The sequence below is a fragment of the Lactuca saligna genome, chromosome 5, assembly GCF_052625555.1.
Source record: "Lactuca saligna cultivar CGN05327 chromosome 5, ASM5262555v1, whole genome shotgun sequence".
NCBI classification, from domain to species: domain Eukaryota; kingdom Viridiplantae; phylum Streptophyta; class Magnoliopsida; order Asterales; family Asteraceae; genus Lactuca; species Lactuca saligna.
The window spans coordinates 272,125,080-272,148,854 of NC_136421.1; the positions used below are offsets into that span (position 1 = coordinate 272,125,080).

The 23,775-nt window shown below is 40.1% G+C and overlaps 1 protein-coding gene across 1 annotated transcript; it reads right to left on the bottom strand.

Moving 5' to 3' along the window:
* Window positions 1–18,360: 18,360 nt before the first annotated feature.
* LOC144997820 (uncharacterized) lies at window positions 18,361–18,949 on the bottom strand. The gene has a single exon (XM_078957684.1). It carries the CDS (start codon window positions 18,881–18,883, stop codon window positions 18,557–18,559), a length of 327 nt encoding a protein of 108 aa, XP_078813810.1. The 5' UTR covers window positions 18,884–18,949; the 3' UTR covers window positions 18,361–18,556.
* Between the last annotated feature and the right edge of the window lie 4,826 nt (window positions 18,950–23,775).

Sequence of the window (23,775 nt, forward strand, 5' to 3'; positions counted from 1 at the left end):
TCACAAGTGTGAACTCAACCCAAAATCTCGTCACAAAATCCTCCCAAGTCATGGACTCAATTTCCTCACCTCCTAAGGCATGTCCTACCTCCTCCCACCAGTCTTGAGCTCTGTCTTTCAGAAGACAGGAAGCAAGTCTGACCTTTGCCCTATCGGGACAACTGATAGTACGGAAAGCATTAGCGACATCCGCTAACCAACGTATGCTCGCGATTGGGTCCTTCTTCCCAAAGAACTATGGGGCTCCACATGCCCAAAACTCATGAAAAGTAAAAGTGCGAGCTCCCATCATCGCTACTATCTCAAAACAGAATGAGCCCAAGCACTCATCTAATGGCTGGCCCAGTACCAGAACCCTCATCAACACCAGAACCACTACCAGATCCTCGTCGAGTGACCACCATACTAAAAATACACCATTCAAACCATCAGAACACACACAAATATATACATCAAGGAATCTCATACTCTACAAGCTTCCTGACTTCATCGTAGCTTTCCTTGACTTGAGTACGGATCTCTGATTTCAATAATATGGGTTCATACTTTCTCCCACATCTATCAATACTTTCCTCGAGGATCGCTTTGAATCCTCCAAGTCACTCCCGTATCCATACATACAATCCTCAACAAGACAAGGCTCCCACCACTAAATCTCTTCCTAGGTTTTCCAAGGGCAACCACCACACTACTCCCTACCATCAGCTGCAAAAAGAACTCCCCCTAACACCCTCTAACTAGCTCATCAATACAATTACATATCACCAACACCAGATAATTCTTCGAATGAAAGGTCTTACACTACAACGGTTGGACTCAAACAAGAGCTGCATAATAGGGTTAAAACATAACCTTCTAAAATTATTTAGTCTCAATAATATGTACCTTAGCATATTCGCTTACTAGTTAGTTGAATTTAATGGAACTCCTAAAATCACAAAGCAAGCAGCATTCGAGCATCGAGTAATTGGAACAAGCATAACCTAAATAAGTCATCCTATCACTGACTAGTCAGTACGTAGTAGCATGCAAGTCTACAAGATCATATACTAGTGTAACACCCGATTCAAGGTATTTTCATTTTTAACCTTTGGTATGTTAATACTTTGTAGATTTGGTTCTTAAGGGGAGTTTTCCATTTACAACAAACTTGTAGTACGCAAGGCGTACTCCTCGTACGCGGGAAGTATGCATGTAAGGAATAAACCCTAAATTTTAGGGTTTAGACCCTATTTAAACAACATTATGAACCTTATATCTCTCATTTCTCAGCCTTCAAAGCCCTTTGAGTTACTTTTTGAAACCCTATCTCCTTTTGAAGAGATTTGACCCTTATTGTGTGTGTTTTAGTGTGTGTTGGTGAGACTTGGACAAGAAGAACTTGGAAGAAGGAGCCTTGATCAAAGAAGAGCTTGTAGATCCAGATTTCTCACATCATTTCCTGCTTCATTGAGGTATAAATACTGGAACTTGCTCATTGTTTTCTTAGATCTAGTACTTATGAAGTTTTGGTCCCATTTTTGTCATAAGACGAGATCTAGTGGATTCCTTCCACTACATAAGTTAGGTTTGCGTCTTTTGATATTTCTGAGGTCCTAAGTCCTTAAAGTTAGCATCTTCATGGTTGTGAATCAACCATGCATGAGTTTCGGTTATTATGGTGAAAGTAGAATGCTGAAAGTGAGGTTTGAGTCCTATTGAGCCATGCAAAGGCTCCAAGTTCACGAGTTTATGGCTTAAGAAGTTTGATAAGATTTGGATATGAAGTTTGGGATTTTGTTTGCAAGTATTAAGCACTTAATGGAAAAGTGCTTAATGGGCACGTATGTTGGGCGTATGTATATGTACGCTGCCCAGTCCACGATCATGGCTTGCTTGGTAGTATGTTGCACATACCCAGCTCGTACGCAATGCGTACTAGGAATCCTTGTAGAATGTTGGGCGTAAGCCTGAGTACGCCAGGCGTACTCAACTGCCGTTGACTTCGCTAGACTTTCTTGGTTTTGGCTAGCTTTTGGGCTAGAAGAGTTTTGGGCTCTATAGGGCCATTAGCCTTCTGATTGTGGGACATGGCTAGGCCTTGGGCCTTGTTGGAATTAGGCCCATGATGGATTTTGGGCCTAATTAGGAAGTTATGTAACAGCCCGGAATTTCAGGTATTGCTTTAAAACTATTTTTGGGACATTTTTAGGAGGGGACTCGGCGAGTTGGTGCCTGACTCGCCGAGTAGGACCACAGGCTTGATCGCGGGTTCGCGACTGGACTCGACGAGTCCAGATATGGACTCGGCGAGTCGACGCTGTTCAGCAGAAACCCTAGCCGTTTCATTCTGGATCGTATATAATGTCTTTAGGGCCGTCATTGCTCATCTTTTGGCCGATTGAAGGGAACCTAAAACGTCTGTGGGCATCTGGAGCAGGAGTGAGGGCTAGTGGATGTTTGAAGGCTTTTTTAGACAAGAAGAGGCAAGGTTGTGGTCAACGAGGATCAAGGGGATTGGGCTCTGAAGGTTGGGGACATAGAGAACACGTTTCCAGGTAAAACTCGGATCATTTCTATCGTTTTGGTGTTGTACATGAATCTAGGGTTTATGAAACCCATTTAGTGATTAGATAGATCATAGTGTTGTTACCAAGCGTTTAAATCCCAGTAGTAGTATGCTTAGAGGCCCAGGAAGTCCCACGTTTATATATATTGCGGAACCATGCGGATTGCAGGAGGCAGTTGATCGACTGCATGGCATGGACTCGCCGAGTTGTTCTTCAAACTCGGCGAGTAGCTTGAAGGTTCACTGGGACTCGCCGAGTTGTTCTCCAGACTCGGCGAGTAGCTTAAAGATTCACTGGGACTCGCCGAGTTGTTCTTTAGACTCGGCGAGTGGAGTCGGGGTGGCCCCGCGATTCTTCCACGAGGACCTCGTCGAGTACAAAGGGGGATACTCGACGAGTAGAAAGGGAAACAACAGGGAAAGTTGGGGAGGACGTTTAGACTCGTCGAGTCGCCTTTGTACTCGGCGAGTCCGGTCAAGTTGACCGTTGACCAGAGTTGACCTGCATGTAATTTCGTAGGGTCAGTTGTCTTGTTCGATAAGATTAGTAATAAGGGTATATGGTATTATAGGGACACTGCAGATTGGCGAACCGAGTACAAGTGGTTTCAAGAGCTTATAGTTTACACACTACGAGGTGAGTCTTCTCACTATACTTTACCCGGAAGGGTTTGACTGTGAGACCGGAAGGTCGTATATGATATGTGTTATTTATGCTATAAATAGAAAGGTAGATGTTATACATGATATGTATGTTTATACGGGCCGGTAGGCGAAAGGTTATGTGACAGAAAGGACAGGTATGATGTATGATCTATGTGCTATGTGTGTTATGCTATATGTATTTCGTATTGTAAATGTTATGGGCCGGAAGGCAATATACTATGGGCCGGAAGGCAATATGATACGGGCCGGAAGGCGATATGTTATGGGCCGGAAGGCGATTATGTTACGGGCCGGAAGGCAATGTATTGTGGACCGGAAGGTCAGGGCCTGGAAAGGCGTTTGTGTGTAAGTCGTATACTGGGGAACTCACTAAGCATTTATGCTTACAAGTTGTTATGTATGTGTTTCAGGTACTAGCGAGGACCGTGGGAAGGCGCCGGCGTGACGCGTACACACTGTCATTGTTGGAGATCTTGGGGATTTTCTTAGTTGTATTTTGAAATGAAACTTGGAATAAATACTTTGTTTGAATAAAATGGTTTATTTTAAATGAAAATTTTATTCGAAAAATTTGCGTTGTTACAATTGGTATCAGAGCCTTGGTTTGAGGGATTCTGGTGTACCTTCGGGTGTAACTGAACTCAAACCGAGGATTTGAGGAAAAATCTTTTAAAAAAAATAATAAATACATAAACTTTTATAAATGGTAAAGTGGTAAACAAGAAAGACACAGTGTGTACGGTCAGCCAGCGCTCGAACGGTAAAGATCCCCAGAATACCTTACAATGTTATGTATTGCACTGAATTATGAATTGTTATGCATGCTAGAAGACTAGGTATACATGATAGGACTAGAATGGCCTGTTTTGTGATGCCTTAGTCTAGGGAGGTTGCTTGTATGAGATATTCGATAGCGTGCAGATAGATAGTGCATGCGAGAAGTAGAGTACTCACTATTCGGGGTTTGGGGAGGAAGATTTGGGACGAATACTGACACGGTGTGGTCGGTGGTATTGGGCCCGTACTACCGAAGACACCGGGTCGGTGGAAGACCCAAGTAAGAATCCCTGGGTATCGGAGACTGAGTAGGGTTGCGTTATCGAGTACAAATGTACTTGATGGGGTCTCTGACAATTTTATGTTGTGTTTCAGAGACATTATGGTTACGACATGCCACAGAGCGAGTTCGAGCGGGGCGAGTGACGAGGAGATTCGTCAGATGATCCAGGAGGAGGTAGCTGCGGCGGTTCGGGCTGAAATCCCGGAAATGTTTGGGTCCATTAAGACCACCCTGATGGAGGAGTTCGAGGAGCGATATGCCGCACTGACTGAAGCTGCAGTCGCTGCCGCTACCGCAGCTGTGGCCGCTGCTAGGCCGCAAGGGGGCGATTTGTTGCTGTTTCGGGAATTCAGCAACACGAAACCCCCTGAGTTCGATGGGACGCAGGACCCGATTGCTGCAATGAGGTGGGTCGCCGATATTGAGGGGTGCTTCTACACTTGCTCATGCCCGGAGCACCTGAGGGTACAGTTCGCCTTGAACCAGCTCCGTCTGGGAGCGAAGGATTGGTGGAAGTTCGTGACGGCGAACTTCACTCAGGCGGAGATTTCAGCGGTGACATGGGAGAGGTTTGTTGAGATGTTCAGGGACGAGTACGTTCCCCCAGTGGAGAGGGAACGACTGATTCAGGAGTTCTTGACCCTTAAGCAGGGTACTGATTTCGTTGCGATGGTCACACGGAAGTTTCACGAGAGGGCGATGTTCTGCCCCGAGCTGGTGTCTACAGAGCAGTCACGGATGAGCCGGTACTTGGGCGTGTTGAGGAGGGATATCAGGGAGTTTGTATCAAACTCTACCTACCGTACTTTTACTGAGCTTCAGGCGAATGCCAGGAAGCGCGAGATCGAGTTAGAGACCCAGGCCAGGGAGGAGGCCGAGTCTCGGCAGACGGATCGGCGACTGGCTCAGTCTCAGCCAGCAGCCAAGCGGATCAAGTCCGCTGATTCGAGGATGGGAGGTTCGAAGAGCCGTACTTGCGGAAAGTGCGGCAAGGGTCATGAGGGGGCGTGTAGAGCGGGTGGTTGCTACAAGTGTGGCAAGGAAGGACACATTGCCAGGGATTGTCCTAAGGGGTTTATGGTTTGCTTCCATTGCAACCAGACAGGCCATCGAAAGGCCGAGTGCCCGCAGCTTCGACAGGGAGCTACACCTACTACCAGGACTACTGAGACCCGACCGGCGAAGGTCGAGGCCCCGAGGGCTCGCGGGAGAGCCTTTCAGCTGACTGCGGAGGAGGTCCGCGCTGCGCCCGATGTTGTGGCAAGTATGTTATCATTCACGTATTTACTTTAAAGTCGAAATGCTATGCTTATGTTAATGTATGTGTAGGTACTTTTCTTGTGAACTCTATGCCTGCACTAGTGTTATTTGACTCGGGTGCGAGTAGATCTTTTGTATCGTTAGCCTTTAGTCAGCATATCCACATTAGTCGTGAGTCGTTAAGTCGGCCTCTGAGCGTTTCTATAGCGGCCGAGAGGGTGGTTTGTGCTACTGAGGTTTTTCGGGGGTGCGTACTGGAGATTTTTGGGGTTGCGTTCCCGATTGACCTAATTCCTATTGCGATGGGTGATGTCTGTGTCATCGTGGGCATGGACTGGTTGAGTCGATTCAGCGCTGTCATCGACTGTGAGCGCCAGCTGGTGACTATACGAGACCCTAGTGGGGGAGTTCTTACGGTGTACGGCGAGGGTACCCGTTCGGGATCAGCTTTTTGTTCGGCCGCTAGGGCGAGGCAGTGTCTACAGCAGGGATGCAAAGGTTTTGTAGCGTATGTGATGGATACGCGGGAGGTTTCCGAGAGACCGAGGACAGTGGAGGAGGTACCAGTGGTGCGCGAGTTTCCAGATGTCTTTCCCGAGGATTTGCCGGGAGTACCTCCTGCGAGGCAAGTGGAGTTTGGTATCGATCTAATTCCGGGGGCTGCGCCCATTGCGAAGGTGCCTTATCGTCTTGCACCTCCTGAGATGAAAGAGTTGTCCTCGCAACTCCAGGAGTTGCTGGGGAAGGGATTTATTCGGCCGAGTAGCTCGCCGTGGGGAGCACCGATTCTATTCGTCAAGAAGAAGGATGGTTCACACCGGATGTGTATTGATTACCGGGAGTTGAACAAGGTGACGGTCAAGAACCGCTATCCGTTACCGAGGATCGATGATCTATTCGATCAGTTGCAAGGGGCATCTTGGTTTTCCAAGATCGATTTGAGGTCAGGGTACCATCAGGTAAGAGTGCGGGATGAGGACGTCCATAAGACAGCATTTAGGACGCGATATGGGCATTACGAGTTCGTGGTGATGCCTTTTGGGCTCACTAATGCCCCGACAGTGTTCATGGACCTCATGAACAGGGTATGCAGGCCGATGCTGGATCGATCTGTGATTGTATTTATCGACGACATCCTGGTGTATTCTCGGTCTAGAGAGCAGCATGAGGGACATTTGAGGGAGGTCCTTGAGGTACTGAGGTCGGAGAAGTTATATGCGAAATTCTCCAAATGTGACTTCTGGTTGCGGGAGGTCCAATTTCTGGGACATGTTGTTAATCAGGCAGGGATATTGGTCGATCCGGCCAAGGTGGAAGCAGTAATGAGTTGGGAGGCACCGAAGTCACCGTCCGAGATCAGGAGTTTCCTTGGGTTGGCGGGGTACTATCGGAGGTTTATTAGGGATTTCTCCAAGATCGCTGTACCGCTCACCAGATTGACCCGGAAGGGTGTTACATTCTCATGGGGACCCGAGCAGCAGACTTCCTTCGAGACACTTCGTCAGAGACTGTGCGAAGCCCCGGTATTAGCTCTCCCGGAAGGGATGGAGGACTTTGTCGTATATTGCGACGCATCGATTTCGGGACTGGGTGCAGTGTTGATGCAGAGGGGCCATGTGATAGCTTATGCATCGAGGCAGCTGAAGCCTCACGAGGCGAGGTATCCCACTCATGACTTAGAGTTGGGGGCAGTGGTGTTCGCTCTCAAAATTTGGCGTCACTACCTGTACGGGGTTCGTTGTACTATATATACGGACCATAAGAGTTTGAAGTATTTGATGGATCAACCCAACCTAAATATGCGTCAGAGGAGATGGTTGGACGTGGTTAAGGATTATGACTGTGAGATCCTATACCACCCAGGCAAGGCTAATGTGGTAGCCGATGCGTTGAGTCGTAGGGCGGAGAGCACTCCATTGCGGGAAGTATGTCTGAGGTTGACGGTAATGACTCCGGTATTAGATGCTATTCGAGGGGCACAGGCCGAGGTTGTGAAATCCGAGATGCAGAAGAAGGAGCGGGTCGTCGGGTTAATTTCGGAGTTCGTTAAGGATGGACGAGGACTTCTGACGTTCCAGGGTCGGATTTGGGTACCATTTGTGGGCGGTACGCGTGCTACTTTGATGGAGGAGGCTCATAGATCGAAATTTTCGATCCATCCTGGTGCTACGAAGATGTATTTAGACTTGAGGAAGGAATATTGGTGGCCTTGCATGAAGAGAGACGTCGCTTGGTTCGTCGAAAGGTGTTTGACCTGCCGTAGGGTTAAGGCCGAGCACCAGAGACCGCATGGTAAGTTGCAGCCCTTGGAGATTCCTGAGTGGAAGTGGGAACAGATTACGATGGATTTCATCACCAAATTGCCGAGAACTGCCAGAGGAGTCGATGCAATTTGGGTGATTGTGGATAGGTTGACGAAGAGTGCACACTTTCTTGCCATTAGCGAGAGTTCATCAGCGGAGAAGTTGGCGGAGTTATACGTGAGAGAGATAGTATCTCGGCATGGAGTGCCGATCTCGATTGTTTCAGACCGTGATGTACGCTTCACTTCCAGGTTCTGGAAGAAATTCCATGAGGAGCTGGGTACTAAACTGCATTTTAGTACCGCATACCATCCCCAGACAGACGGTCAGAGTGAGCGGATGATTCAGACATTGGAAGACATGCTTAGAGCGTGTGTGTTAGATTTCGGGGGTAGCTGGGATGCGCATTTGCCTTTGGCTGAGTTTTCCTACAACAACAGCCATCATTCGAGCATTGGTATGCCACCTTTTGAGTTGTTGTATGGTAGGAGGTGTCGGACTCCCATTTGCTGGGGAGAGGTGGGACAGAGAGTGATGGGCAGTACAGAGATCGTGCTCCAGACGACAGAGCAGATTCAGCAAGTTAGGCAGAGATTATTGACCGCCCAAAGCCGACAGAAGAGTTATGCGGACAGACGCCGGTCCGAGCTAGAATTTCAGGTTGGCGACTTCGTTCTTCTGAAGGTTTCTCCTTGGAAGGGAGTGATCCGGTTCAGAAAGAGGGGCAAATTGGGGCGCCGGTTCATAGGTCCGTTTCGTGTAATCGCAAGGGTAGGTCGGGTAGCTTATCGGTTGGAGTTGCTAGCAGAGTTGGGTCAGATTCACAACACCTTTCACGTATCACAGTTGAGGAAGTGTATAGCCGATGAATCGGCGGTGGTTCCGTTAGAGGATATTCAGGTGGATGCAAGCCTGAATTACGCCGAGAGACCAGTAGCTATCAGGGATCGGAAGATCAAGGTTCTGCGGAACAAGGAGGTACCTCTGGTGTTGGTTCAGTGGCAACACCGGAAGGGATCGGAGATGACTTGGGAGCCGGAGCGTGAAATGCAGGAGCAACATCCGGAGTTATTCGCAGAGTGAGACTTCGAGGGCGAAGTCTAGTTCTAGTGGGGAAGAGTTGTAACAGCCCGGAATTTCAGGTATTGCTTTAAAACTATTTTTGGGACATTTTTAGGAGGGGACTCGGCGAGTTGGTGCCTGACTCGCCGAGTAGGACCACAGGCTTGATCGCGGGTTCGCGACTGGACTCGACGAGTCCAGATATGGACTCGGCAAGTCGACGCTGTTCAGCAGAAACCCTAGCCGTTTCATTCTGGATCGTATATAATGTCTTTAGGGCCGTCATTGCTCGTCTTTTGGCCGATTGAAGGGAACCTAAAACGTCTGTGGGCATCTGGAGCAGGAGTGAGGGCTAGTGGATGTTTGAAGGCTTTGTTAGACAAGAAGAGGCAAGGTTGTGGTCAAGGAGGATCAAGGGGATTGGGCTCTGAAGGTTGGGGACACAGAGAACACGTTTCCAGGTAAAACTCGGATCATTTCTGTCGTTTTGGTGTTGTACACGAATCTAGGGTTTATGAAACCCATTTAGTGATTAGATAGATCATAGTGTTGTTACCAAGCGTTTAAATCCCAGTAGTAGTATGCTTAGAGGCCCAGGAAGTCCCACGTTTATATATATTGCGGAACCATGCGGATTGCAGGAGGCAGTTGATCGACTGCATGGCATGGACTCGCCGAGTTGTTCTTCAAACTCGGCGAGTAGCTTGAAGGTTCACTGGGACTCGCCGAGTTGTTCTCCAGACTCGGCGAGTAGCTTAAAGATTCACTGGGACTCGCCGAGTCGTTCTTTAGACTCGGCGAGTGGAGTCGGGGTGGCCCCGCGATTCTTCCACGAGGACCTCGTCGAGTACAAAGGGGGATACTCGACGAGTAGAAAGGGAAACAACAGGGAAAGTTGGGGAGGACGTTTAGACTCGTCGAGTCGCCTTTGTACTCGGCGAGTCCGGTCAAGTTGACCGTTGACCAGAGTTGACCTGCATGTAATTTCGTAGGGTCAGTTGTCTTGTTCGATAAGATTAGTAATAAGGGTATATGGTATTATAGGGACACTGCAGATTGGCGGACCGAGTACAAGTGGTTTCAAGAGCTTATAGTTTACACACTACGAGGTGAGTCTTCTCACTATACTTTACCCGGAAGGGTTTGACTGTGAGACCGGAAGGTCGTATATGATATGTGTTATTTATGCTATAAATAGAAAGGTAGATGTTATACATGATATGTATGTTTATACGGGCCGGTAGGCGAAAGGTTATGTGACAGAAAGGACAGGTATGATGTATGATCTATGTGCTATGTGTGTTATGCTATATGTATTTCGTATTGTAAATGTTATGGGCCGGAAGGCAATATACTATGGGCCGGAAGGCAATATGATACGGGCCGGAAGGCGATATGTTATGGGCCGGAAGGCGATTATGTTACGGGCCGGAAGGCAATGTATTGTGGACCGGAAGGTCAGGGCCTGGAAAGGCGTTTGTGTGTAAGTCGTATACTGGGGAACTCACTAAGCATTTATGCTTACAAGTTGTTATGTATGTGTTTCAGGTACTAGCGAGGACCGTGGGAAGGCGCCGGCGTGACGCGTACACACTGTCATTGTTGGAGATCTTGGGGATTTTCTTAGTTGTATTTTGAAATGAAACTTGGAATAAATACTTTGTTTGAATAAAATAGTTTATTTTAAATGAAAAATTTATTCGAAAAATTTGCGTTGTTACAAGTTGATCCTTAGTGAGCTTTTTGGTGGTATTGGATTGCGTCTCATATTTTGGGCCAAGTTAGGAGGGGGTAAAACGATCTTTTAGCCTAAGTGTTGGAAAATTGGACTAGGATTCTAGTTTTCGATTATAACCCAATTATTGATTGGATATTATTTGGTGGTGCTAGTGCGGGGATTTTTCCGGATCAGCAGTCCGATTATTTATCTGAGAGATTCAATAGTTTGAGATGAGTTTCCTCACTATGCTTGGCGGGTCAAAGGCACCAATGCTGCCCCATTGTTTATTATGATTTGGATGCTAGTTGTCTACGTGACTCTTGCATGTATGATATTTGATATGTATACTAGACAGGGTCCGATGCCAAGCAGGGCCTAATGAGTATATTATATGTTATTTATCTTTGTGATTTTTGCATGTGTTTATATGATTATATGTATACAGGGCGGGGTCTAATGAATATGATGAGGCGGGGCCCATCTCATATATTCTAATAGATCTGTTCCGAGCAGGGCCCGTTATATGTTTGATATGTGGTATTTTGGGGAACCCACTAAGCCTTGTGCTTACAGTTTTCAGTTTATGTTTCAGGTACTTATGGATCTCAAGGGAAGAGCTCGGGTGATCTCATTGCACACACCATGTTCCTCCACATTTACTTTACTCTGATGTATTTGGATGTTTTGATTGTACTTGATTCTATTATGGTTTTAGGAACATGTTTTGAAAGATGGTTTTTATTATTCTAAAAATTGAAATTTTTGGCCTTACTTTTTGGGACATTACATGTAGGCATACAAAGGCATATCCTAGCACTCTATCATGCAAATCCTGAGCATATCCTTATCCCTAAACTAGCATGTGATTCACAGATTCACAAATCAAAGCATATCATAAAACATGTATGGGTATTTTGGGAAAACTTACATGAGCTCGGTCGATTACATGCACCATACTGCTTTTCTTTTATTAGAAAAATCTTTCATAAAACATTTCCTTTTTAAAAATCTACCAAACCCTCAGTTTGAGTTCGTACACACCTGATAATATTGTAACATCCCAAAATTCAAGGCCAAAAATTTCATTTTTAATTAGGCTATTATAACACCAATGGTATAACAAAAACATTCATAATAACATATCATGTCAAACCAGTACGTCAATAATCAAGCATGTTATCTTAAAGTAATATCAGAGTGAAATCCCAAGGATCTCTTGTGTGGAAAACATAGTGTGATGCGCTGCGATAGAGCTGACTCCTTTCCTTTGAAAACGAAGTACCTGAAACCAAAACTGAAAACCGTAAGCACGAAGCTTAGTGAGTTCCCCCATCGTACCACATACCATACAATCACATATTTACACGCATATCTGGGTGCTCGACCTACCCTACTGAGCATACCGGGGTGCTCAACCTACCCCATGTTAGTCATATCTGGGTGCCCGACCTACCCCTTCGGTATCTTTCAACCGGTAACCGGGAGCTTGCCTCCCCTTCGGTATCTTTCAACCGATAATTGGGAAATATTTCACCCCTACCACTACCACATAAGGCATAGCATGAACATATAAATCACATACTGCCTAACATATATGGGTGCTGGCCTACCCCTTTGGTTCTGTCGACTAGTAATTGGGGACTATTTCACCCCTACTACTACCACATAATATCATATCACATATATCATAATTTGTCTAGCATAGTTGGGTACTAATCTACCCCTTCGGTCCTATCGACCGGTAACCGGGGATTATTTCACCCCTTACTACCACTATCACATAACATCATATCATGCTAGCACATAAACATAACAGGTATCAGCAACCTAGATGAATATCACAAAGACAATAATCTAACATACAACTCCTACTGGTGGGCCGACATTGTGGCCGTAGACCCACCGCTACTGGAAGGTAACTCACCTCACACTGTTGAAGTCCCGTAGACACAATCCCAGCTGGTGGATGACAGATTCCCGAATTGTAAATATCAAAACATCACCCGATTAATAAGTGGGTCCCAACACATAGCCATAAGTTCTTGGAGTAACGGGCTAGATTACCCCATTTTGGCTTGATCCAAGCCTAAGGCCCAATCCAAAGGCCTAAAAGTCAAACTAGGAATCAAATCCCAACATATGGCCTAATTTTTCGAATTGGGCCCAAACCTTTATAAGGTCTTACCATAAGACCCAACCATTTAGTCTAGTCCAACATTCAACATTCTAATGGCCCAATATCACATAATCATAAAGGCCCAAACTATGACCCATTTTTTTAAATTGGGCCCAACTCCTCATATGGGCCTTACCTCAAAGCTCATTAATTATTCTAGTCCATTTGCTTGATATTGGATGGCCCATTAATAACCCAATCATCAAGGCCCAATAGAAAGGCCCAACACTAAACCCAAGTGAAATTAGTGTTTCACATAAAATGAAGATTAGGGTTAAGTGTTTCTCATTTAACCCATTAAGGACTTAATCCATTAAGTCCATCATTCTTCTAAATAAATCATATGGTATGATTGGGCATAATACATAATTCCATCCCAATAGCCCAAATATGGGTCCCAATAAGTCCAAGCCCATAAATCTAATATTAGGGTTTTCTAAACCCTAATTAGGGTTTCCAATCCCATCTTAGCCCAATAGGCCCTATAGCTGCATCTTTTGATCAATTAGGGCTTCATTGTGCCCATTCAGGTTTTATTGGGCCCATTAGGGTTTATTAGGCATATTAGGTTTTTTTAGTCCCTTTGTCCAAACATCCCAAATGAGTCCCAATCCAAACAAGGCACACCGCCACCCGACACGGCGGCCGGTGGCTAGGGTTTCTTTCTCATTATTTGATTTTTTTTTACAATTTATAATGCATATTTCCAAAATAAACACACACTAAAAATTAACACACACACACACACACACAAAGCTAAAAACACACACACAACCACCTTGTGGTGGGCGGCGGTGGTAGATGGTGGTAGCAGGTGGCAGAACGGCAGGAGCAGGCGGCGGTGACGAGTTTCCTTTTTTTTTCCTGACCAAGAGAAACCATACAACATTAGGCTTATGCGCTTCATTCCTACACACACTAATTCACACACACAGCCACCTGCTCGCGGTGGCTAATGGCGGCGGAAGGAGATGATATGGTGGCAGCCACGATGGTTGGCTGGCATGGTGGTTACCCACGTTTTCCGGCCAGAAGATGCACTTACACCCACGTATTCGACTCATAGCTACATCACAGACGCATAAATGACACGAGATCGGGATTCCCAACCACCGACTCGGCAACTGTTGTCATTGAAGCAAACAGAAACGGAGATGATGACTTTGTTTAACCCAAAAGGAATGAAAGGCGGGAGAAATGGGTCATGGTTTAGCCTTACCGGGGGCCTTCCAGTCGTGCACGACCTCATCGTTATTGTTCTCGGCTCCTCCTGTCAGTCTCGACGATTTACCGACTATCCTTAACGTCACTAACGGTAGCGGGGAATGTAACAGTGGCGTATGTTGACCAGGTAGCAAACGGGTGTGGTGGCTGTTAGAACTCGATGAAGCAAATGGCGGCATGAGGAGGGATCCTAAGGTGCTGGCGGCTGGAAACATCCTCAGCAATGGTGGCGGCTGAAAGTGTGGATTAGGTTTAGGGTTTGGGTGAAGTCACGAAAGAGAAGAGTGGCACCCAGTTTAATCCCATGTTCATTCAAATTTTGTACCTTTTACCGAGTTCAGCCCCTCCCCACAACATTTATTTTCAATTTAACTCCAAAAGTTACCCTTTAGCCCTTCCTTCCATAATTCTTTTCATAAATAACCCTAATAATTACCAGGCAGCCCCTGTTTTCAAAATCTCTTCAAATGAAGTCCCAGAAATTACCAATCAGTCCCTGCCTTTAATAATACTTACAAATTAAGTCCAGATTTTACACTTTTAACCCCCAATCTCTAAAATTGTAACAGTTAGCTCCTCACGACAAACACCTTGCTATGTAATTATTTATTTTAAGGCTACTATTCGTTCATTAATTTGATCTATTTAATTATTTAATAAACGGGGTGTTACAAGTATACCTGAATCTCTCAAACCAATGCTCTGATACCAATTTGTAACATTCCAAAAATTTCATTTTTTTAGAATAATAAAACCTCTTTTACAATGTGTTCATAGAACAATAAAAGAATCAAAGTATAACTCAAAACATCCAAATACATCAGAGCTAAATAAAATGCAGAAAAATGTGGTGTGTGCGATGCGATCACCTCGAGCTCTTCCCCTTGGATCCGGAAGTACCTAAAACATAAACTAAAAATTGTAAGGACGAATTTTAGTGAGTTTCCCAAAACACCACATATCATACATATCAAACATATCAAACATATAACGGGCCGCTCCCGACATCGAGTCCCGCTCGGAACAAATCTATTAGAAATATGAGATGTGCCCCGCATCATCACATTCATCAGGCCCCGCTACATATAAACACATAAACACATGCAAGAAGCACAAAGATAAAAACAATACAATATACTCCTCAAGGCCTCACCTGACATCGGGCCCCGTCCGGTATACATATCAAATACGATACATGCAAGAGTCATGCAAACAACTAGCATCCTAATCATAATAAACCATGGGCCGGTATTGGTTCCTTCAAACCGCCAAGCACAGTGAGGAAACTCACCTCAAGCTGTTGAATATCTCAGATAAATTTCGGACTGTCGATCTGGAAAAATTTGCGCGCTCAAATAGCTTGCAAAGTTGATGATGATTCTGGATCTATAAGCTCAAGCCACACCAAAGCAACCTCCAAGTGTTCTTCTACCTTCAAATCACCAAAAATACCACCAAAACCCACTTCCAAGCTCAAATCTCACAAATGACAATTAGGGTTTCGTTCTTAGGGTTTAGAGAGGTGGAGGTTTGTCATAAGGAAGTCCAAGGGTATCATCAGTTGTTTAAAAAGTGCACAAACCCTAACAAATTAGGGTTTTCCCTAGCATAGTGTACGCCCAACGTACTCCCACGTACGCCCAACGTATATGTGTGTCTCTACGTCAAACCCTCGAGCCCGTACGCTCAGTGTACTCAGCTAGGGACCAAATTTCAAAGATTTCTAAAATGAACGGCTTAAAGGGAATTACCTGAAATGCAATGTTACAATTATACAACAAAGTTTCACCTTTTTCTTAACTTGTGAAACAAAGTTTCAATTTTTACCTAATTTATGCAACAAAAAGTGGTTCTTTTTCCTGAGCTATGGAATAAAGTTTACTGGTCAAATATTGAATGTTTTGATCTTAAATTGAATTGTGGTTTTATCTCTTATAACAAAAAACCAATTTGTTGCATAATTTAAGAAAAAATGAAAGTGTTACATAGATTTGTATTTAATCATATATAGAAGTAATTAGCATAGTTGAAAAAACAAATCTAATAACTGTTGGGATTTTACAGCATACTCTTCTAAAACATGTACATGATATAATAATTTTTCATATCTTAATTAGGTCATGGTCAGGACTATCAGGTAAAGTTGGTCGACAATGCCTTAAAAACTGCATTCATTATGCAATACCTTCTCAAAGGATTATTCTCCGGGTGTTACTTGGCAGGTGTACAAACAATTAACCCTGACTCCTCAACAGCTAAAGAAAAAAAATGAAGAAAAATGTGTATAGTTTAAAAATCAAATGACTTTCATTTTTTTGTGCTTAGTTTGCTATACTTTCAAAGCATAGTAACCTACTTTCAAAGTATGTTGCTATTATTTTGAAAGCAGGACAAATAATTGTTATGTTTTCTTGTATCTTATTATTATGTAGGTTTCCCAACGAGCCATTGCAGGCGACTCCTTAAGTACCCAATGATCTATATATGCTTTTTTTTTCAAATGTTTACTTAGATATTTGATTCAAAACATTTATAAATAACACTGAATTTATATTATTTTCTATGTACTACAATTTAATTAATTATTTTATTTTATATTATAGATAAAAGTTATGTGGATATAAGTAGCTTAAATATATAGAATCTCATCGGTATTTATCGATGTAAATTGTACCATAAAATATTTTTATGTATTGTGGCAAATAAAAAAGTATCACTAAAATATTAAAATGTGTAAATAAAAGTAGCATGAATTCTTAAATCATATGAGTTTTCAATGTCACACAATATGTGCCACAAAAAAAATCTTCTACTGTGACAAATAAAAAAGTATCACTAAAAGCCTAAAAATCTGCAGCGACAAAAACAAAAAGTATCATTAAAAGGTTTTAGTGAGAGTGTTTCTAGTGACACTTATCATGTGTGACGCTAATTATCAAAAAAAAAAAAAAAAAAAAAAAAACTTTGGTGATATTTTTTGTGTTTTTAATGACACTTTTGCCGTTAAATGATATGTTTTTGTGATGGTAAATAACAAATTTTTTATATGTGAAGTTTGGCTTAGTAAGTGTAGTTTTTGAACCATGTGATAAGTGAAGAGTGGATCCATCAAATGTTGAATATGCGGATGAACAAGAGAATAATTTTCAAAAATGATGGAGTTGTTATGCAAAACATTAGTCCTATTTATACGAGATCTTGAAACATGTTTTTGAACAAAATGAAATAAATTTTAAGACCACAACGTTATACATTGTTAACTTTTTATTTCCTTTGCATTAAAACTATTATTTTTTCCAAAATGAAAACCCACTTGTAATACGTTCTTATTATGTGTGACGCTAATTACCAAAAAAACCTTTCGCGGTATTTTTTGTGTTTTTGATTATACTTTTTGTATGACACTAAATAAAAAATGCCACTAAATGATATGTGTTTTTGTATTGTTGGTAATTACAAATTTATTACATGTGAATTTTGACTTAATAAGTGTAGTTTTTTAACCACATCATAAGTGAAGAGTGGATCCATCAAATGTGGAATATACAGTAGGACAAGAGAATAATTTTCAAAAAATGATGGAGTTGTTATGCAAAACATTAGTACTATTTATATGAGAGCTTGAAACATGGTTTTGAACAAAAAGAAATAAATTTTAAGACTACAACGTTATAAATCGTTAACCTTTTATTTCATTTACATTAAAACTAATGTATTTTTCCAAAAAAAAAAAAAAAAAAAAAAACCACTTGTAAGACGTTCACAATTGATATTTATTATCAAAACCATTAACCTTTGTTTTTGTTTAAAAAAAATGGTGTGTTATTTACCATCGAGATCATATTTTAGGATGCTTTATATATTTTTTTGGTTTTAATTTTCATTATACCGTAACATTCCGTTAATTATTATTGTTATTTTGGTACGGATGTTTCTACAAAATAACAATAATTAACTAAACGTCAAACTATAATGAACATGAAATCATAATTTGATTGTTTTAAGGACTAGTTGGTTTTGTAGATGATACATTACCAATAGTTACATATTAATGAGTTATAAAAAATTATCAATGAATCATGTTTTTTTTTTAAATATTGAAAAGACAATGGTTACAAAACACTAGAAATTTTTTAATGGCTTTTTAATTAAATGATTGTAAACACGACTGTTTTTCTATAACTTAGCTATTTGTTATTTACAAAATATAATTCTAACATGATGCATGGCACTCATAGTTCTAAAATTAAAGAAAAAAAAACCCATATCAATTCTAAAGAACACCGACCTTAAACCAAAAGCAACCCTAACTTTCACCGATTAAGTCATAACAATCAAGAATTCCAAATGTTAATTTAACTTTATTGTGTTTAATTATAACAAACAATAACACTTTAACTTTCACTTCAAATACCCCATTGTTTGATACATATTACACAAAATACACAACAAAAGCCAAAGAGAAGGCATTTATAGACTTGCCATACAAATACAAGATTTTATTTCTTTTTCAATATGATCGATCAACAATTCAACATCAAACCTGCCTTTTACGTAACCTTTTGAGTTCTTTATCCATCCGACCAGTGAGCATGAAACCAAACATCTTAAAATCACACAACAAAGACCATACGGGATAATCAAAAGTTGCAGGAATATTTTTTTCAATATAGAAATGACTATACCAAGCTAGACCATATGAAGTAAAGGGAACAATGAACAAGAACAACCAGTTAAACGCAAGTGCATATATCAGTATCGGAAGACTCAACAGTGTGCTAATAAAATGCAATCTTCTTGTTGCTGGTTTTGAGTGTTGTTTCATGTAGAAAGGCCAGAACTCCTCCATGCTTTTGAATTCCATGATTATCAAAAAACCCAAATCAGAGGTTGTGACAAAAAAAACGGGGACACACAATCTAATTTGTAGAAAGAAATCCCTAAATATTCTTTCTCCATAGAAACTACTAAATTATGCCAAAAAATGAAACTCATGCTAAAGAAATGGAAATCATGCAAAAAATGGGAATCGTTGAAATAATTTAAAATGTAATTATATAAAAATATATATATTTATAAGACAAAATTATCTAAATGATCCCTCTGTTTACCAAAAATTACAACTTTAATCCTAGCTAATTCTTTTGACAAATATAGTTGATTTGGTTTCTAAAACTTACATTGTTGGTCACCTAAAATACGTTTTTACCGTTTCTAATTTATTTTATTAACTAAATCTTATTTAAAAATAAAGAAAAACAATATATATATATATATATATATATATATATATATATATATAGAGAGAGAGAGAGAGAGAGGTAAAGGTTCAAATGATAACCATAAAAGATTAAGAACCTAAAAACCAACTAATTAAAGAAAATTCTTGTCAAAACTGAACACCACCTTCCACCTACTGCACCACTATTGTATGAATTAAACATTAAAAGAAACACTAGCCTTCATATTTAAAAGTATACATATAAGTTTTAAGTTAAAATATAACATTTTTGTATATTAAACTGTAATTTTATTGTATTAATCTATGAATTTTGTGTATTAAACCGTGAACTGACTGTATTAAACTGTGAATTGACTGTATTAAGTTGTGAACTTTTTTTTTTTCGTTAAAATATAAATTATTTATGTATTAATGGTTGTATTAATTTTCTTGTATAAATATGTAAGACTGTAACAGTTGTTATAATTGTTTTACATTAAACTCTAAATTAGTGAATTAATAAGTTTATTAAACTGTGAATATACTATTTAAGTTGTTAATACATGATTTTGTATACAGATCGGATTTGGAGAAATGAAGGTTACAAAGGTGACAGTGTGTTGTAGTGGTTGGTGATAGTAGAATTTGTGTTTGATTTCTTTGAAATTTTGAATTATTGTAAAATTAATTGTATTAAGTTGTGAATTTTTGTATTAGACTGTAAATAAACTACATGAAATTATGATATATATATATATATATATATATATATATATATATATATATATATATATATATATTGTGTTACAATACGAATGAAAATATTAAATTGTAAAATTATGAATTTGTCATTTTCTTATCAAAAAAGACAAGAAAAAAATGATTTTTAAATGTTTAATAAGCATTCATATGTTTAATAAGTATAAAATGGAGGTTCTTAGAGTTCTTAATCTTTTTTGGTTCTTATTATATATATATATATATATATATATATATATATATATATATATATATATATATATATATATATAAGTTTAATGAAGGATTATTCTGTTAGTTATCTGGAAAGTATCTTCTATTCATCTTTTTGGCCAAAATTTGGAATACACTTGCAGTTCAAGATTGATGAGAGAGGGGGTGATAATATGGTCGCAAACAAGAACATTCTACAAAAAGATGTCATTTTAGGGTTCTAAGTACGCAGGCCAAAAAAAAACCTATATATAATCGCAATATACCTGTAGATGATTGTTTTTGTTGATGTGTAATAATTTTGACAAATAAATAGGAGATGATAGGGTGTGCTGAATAATCAAGAAATCAAGCAGCAGTAATACATGATGGGTATTGGCAAAATCATTGTTGTTAGTGTCGGTTAAGAAATCTTTAACAACATACTTAAACAGGGCACCAAACAATCTACCAAAACTTTAGTCATTGCTCAACTTTATCTTTCCTTCTATATTCTATCCTTGTTTCTCATTCTTATTTCATACAAGTTTATTTACAGTTTCATGTTGTAACAAAGTTGCATGCTATCGTCCAATTTTATGAGGAAGAATGAAAGGTGATCTTTGAAACGAATGTTAATTTATTTGAATTTTCTTTGGATAGGTTTTTATCCACCTTTAGAACAAATAGTTAGACAATATGGAAATTTTCTGGAGAAATTGATGCATAGTATCTTGCTTGCAAGCACAAATTATTATATTAATCTATTTGTGTTGAGGATTGAACAAATTATTATATTAATCTATTTGTGTTGAGGATTGAGATCAATGTAGTTTTGTTATTATTTCTAAATTCTAATGATGTTTAATTTTTTTAAACAGGTTTATATTTCTTTTAGTGGACTAAATGTCGAATATAATGAAATACTACTTTAACGAGATATACTACTTTAGCACGAAGGATATGGAAGTTTGTAAAATTGTTGGCAGTGCAAAATGATAGGATATAAGACAATAACTTTAGCTAAAATTATTAATTATATGTAATATATAATCTATAAAGTAGAGCTAAAGTTATTCATTGTATTCACATATGTAATGACATATTCCATTATATAATAATTTTCACTAATTTTTTTCAATGATCTTAAAATAACAATGAATAGTTAAATGATCTGAACAATCTCAGTGCGGCCAATACCTGCATTTTATACAGTAGCGACTGGGTATCATCCAAATTAAATTTTTTCGTTTCTTATAATTTATAATTAATAACACCCGTTTTATTCTAAATTATAACAAGATTAATAATGCATTTGGTCTAAAATTCTCAAATGGAGGTGGAAGCAACAGTGGTGGTGGTGAAGGTGTTGGTGGTGGTTATGGTATGGTCATGGTGGTGGAGGTGGAACATAGTGTGGTGGTATAGTTGGTGACGGTGGTAGTGATGGTGGTGGGTGGTTGTGGCGGTGGTGGTAGAGGTGTTATGTGATAGTAGAGGTGGCGGTGGTTGTGGCGGAGGTGGTGATAACTATGGTGGGTAGCTGTGACATCCTCAATTTTCACGGCCAGAAAATACCTATTTTTTTTATGCTTTATAAAAATGAGAGTACTTTTTTTGTTAATAAAAGTGTTGCGGAACTTGTCCCCATAAAAACATGATAATTACGTTATCAAATCATTTCCGAGGAAAATGTATTTTTTATTTATTTTAAAACATTGGGATATCATGGTCAATACAATAACATAAGCATAAACAGAACTTACATTCATTTACACAAGTGATCTACATCTCTTTTAAATCTCTCAGTGTAAAGTAGTTTCGTATCGACACCTGTGATACAAATAAGCTGGAGTGGGTCAGGTTGGGAAACCTGGTGAGTACATAGGGTTTTCAACCCACAATAATATAATTATTATATTTAAACATCAAACAATCAACCCAATTACCCATTCTCATTATCTTTTTAAGGATTTACCCTAAGGATCGGCTATTTCTCATTCATTCACTCCTAAGGATTATCCTAAAGAGTATGTACGAAGTCCATTGTTTTCAATGACACAACTGTCAAGCACAGCTGCTAGTTCTATCACTTATGCGTCGCTGCCAGAATTGGGACATTTTCTATGAGGCGCTTCTGCCAGTATTGACCTTTAAACGCTATTGTCATGGTCATAAAGCTCCCTATTAGGCGCAACTGCCGATACTGTCCTTAGAGCACAGCTGCTAGGACGTTTACCGTAGATCTAAATCATCTACGGGTTGTGGCGTAGCTGCCAATGCTCATCTATAGGGTACTAGATCCATTGTTGCCAATGTATACCTATAGGGCACTAGGTCCGTACTATTAATGTTCCTCTATTTCAGCTTTTATCCCTCATCATTCATCTACCCATGTTTTACCCAACATATTTTGTAGATATAAAATACTTTATACAGTTTACATCATTTAAAACATGTATAAAAATCTTTCACCAGCATAGACAACAAGTATTCAAACAATATGCACACATAGCACGTAATTTATATTAAAATACTTCATATCTATGTGTAAGATGAAAGGGACCATGCACTCACTTGAGAAGATGGTGACTCGGCGCTTGGACAACACTTCGTTACTCTTAACACAATTTTCCTCGACAAAACCTAGTATCAATATGACTAGGGTTTAGTTTGACGTTAACCACGACTAATTAATAGTCTAGCTACTACTATTATTATATAAGCGTTAAATAACACTCAATATAACTCATAATAATAGCCCAAATAATTATTTTAAGGTCCTAATAATGTTACTATGATTAATTAGAAGCTATATTAAAAATAGTGTAGGCGTAGCTCACTTACAACAAGTTTTATAGAAAAAATCGGGCTTCGCTAGAGCAGCGTTTCCGAGCCGAAAGCTTTTCTTCTCGGAGCCGTCGGGCGCTCCGGGGCTTTCTTCTCGTGCTAGGGAGGTTCCCTAGCACTTGGGAGGGGTTTAGGGAGGCTAGAGAGAAGTTAGAGAGAGAAAGAGAGGCTTATGGTGTGAAGAAATTATGAAGAGTTCATCTGTTATTTATAGGAATTTTATAGTAAAGTAATCTCCAAGCATCATCCGTATCTTTCGTGTACGAGCTCCGTTTTCTATCTTCTTTATATACACGCATTGGTATTTACAAGTACTACAACTTTAATTTAGACCCCGTCGGCTAATTCTTCTTCTATCTCATATTTACAACCAAATTCGCCGCGCTCGAAAAGTAGAAACTAAGCTTCGTCCGTAACTTTCACATATGATCTCCGTTTTTGTCGATATTTATATCCACATGTTGGTATTTACAAGTACTACAACTTTCATTTACACCTTGTAGGCTAATTCTCAATCTATCTCGGATTTACAAAACTGTATTGAATTTGTCGCGCACGGAAAGTAGAGAGTAAGCTTCGTCCATAAATTTCGCATACGAGCTTCATTTTTGACGTTATTTATATCCACGCTTAGGTAAAAATAAAATCTACAACTTTCCTTTTTACTCTGTCGGCTAATTCTCGACCGATCTTAAATTTAACAGTAGGAAGATATTAGACTGTTAAAGGACCTC

Excerpts from the sequence above, each read along its gene's own strand:
- LOC144997820 (XM_078957684.1), bottom strand. The coding sequence starts at position 18,883 with ATGGAATTCAAAAGCATGGAGGAGTTCTGGCCTTTCTACATGAAACAA.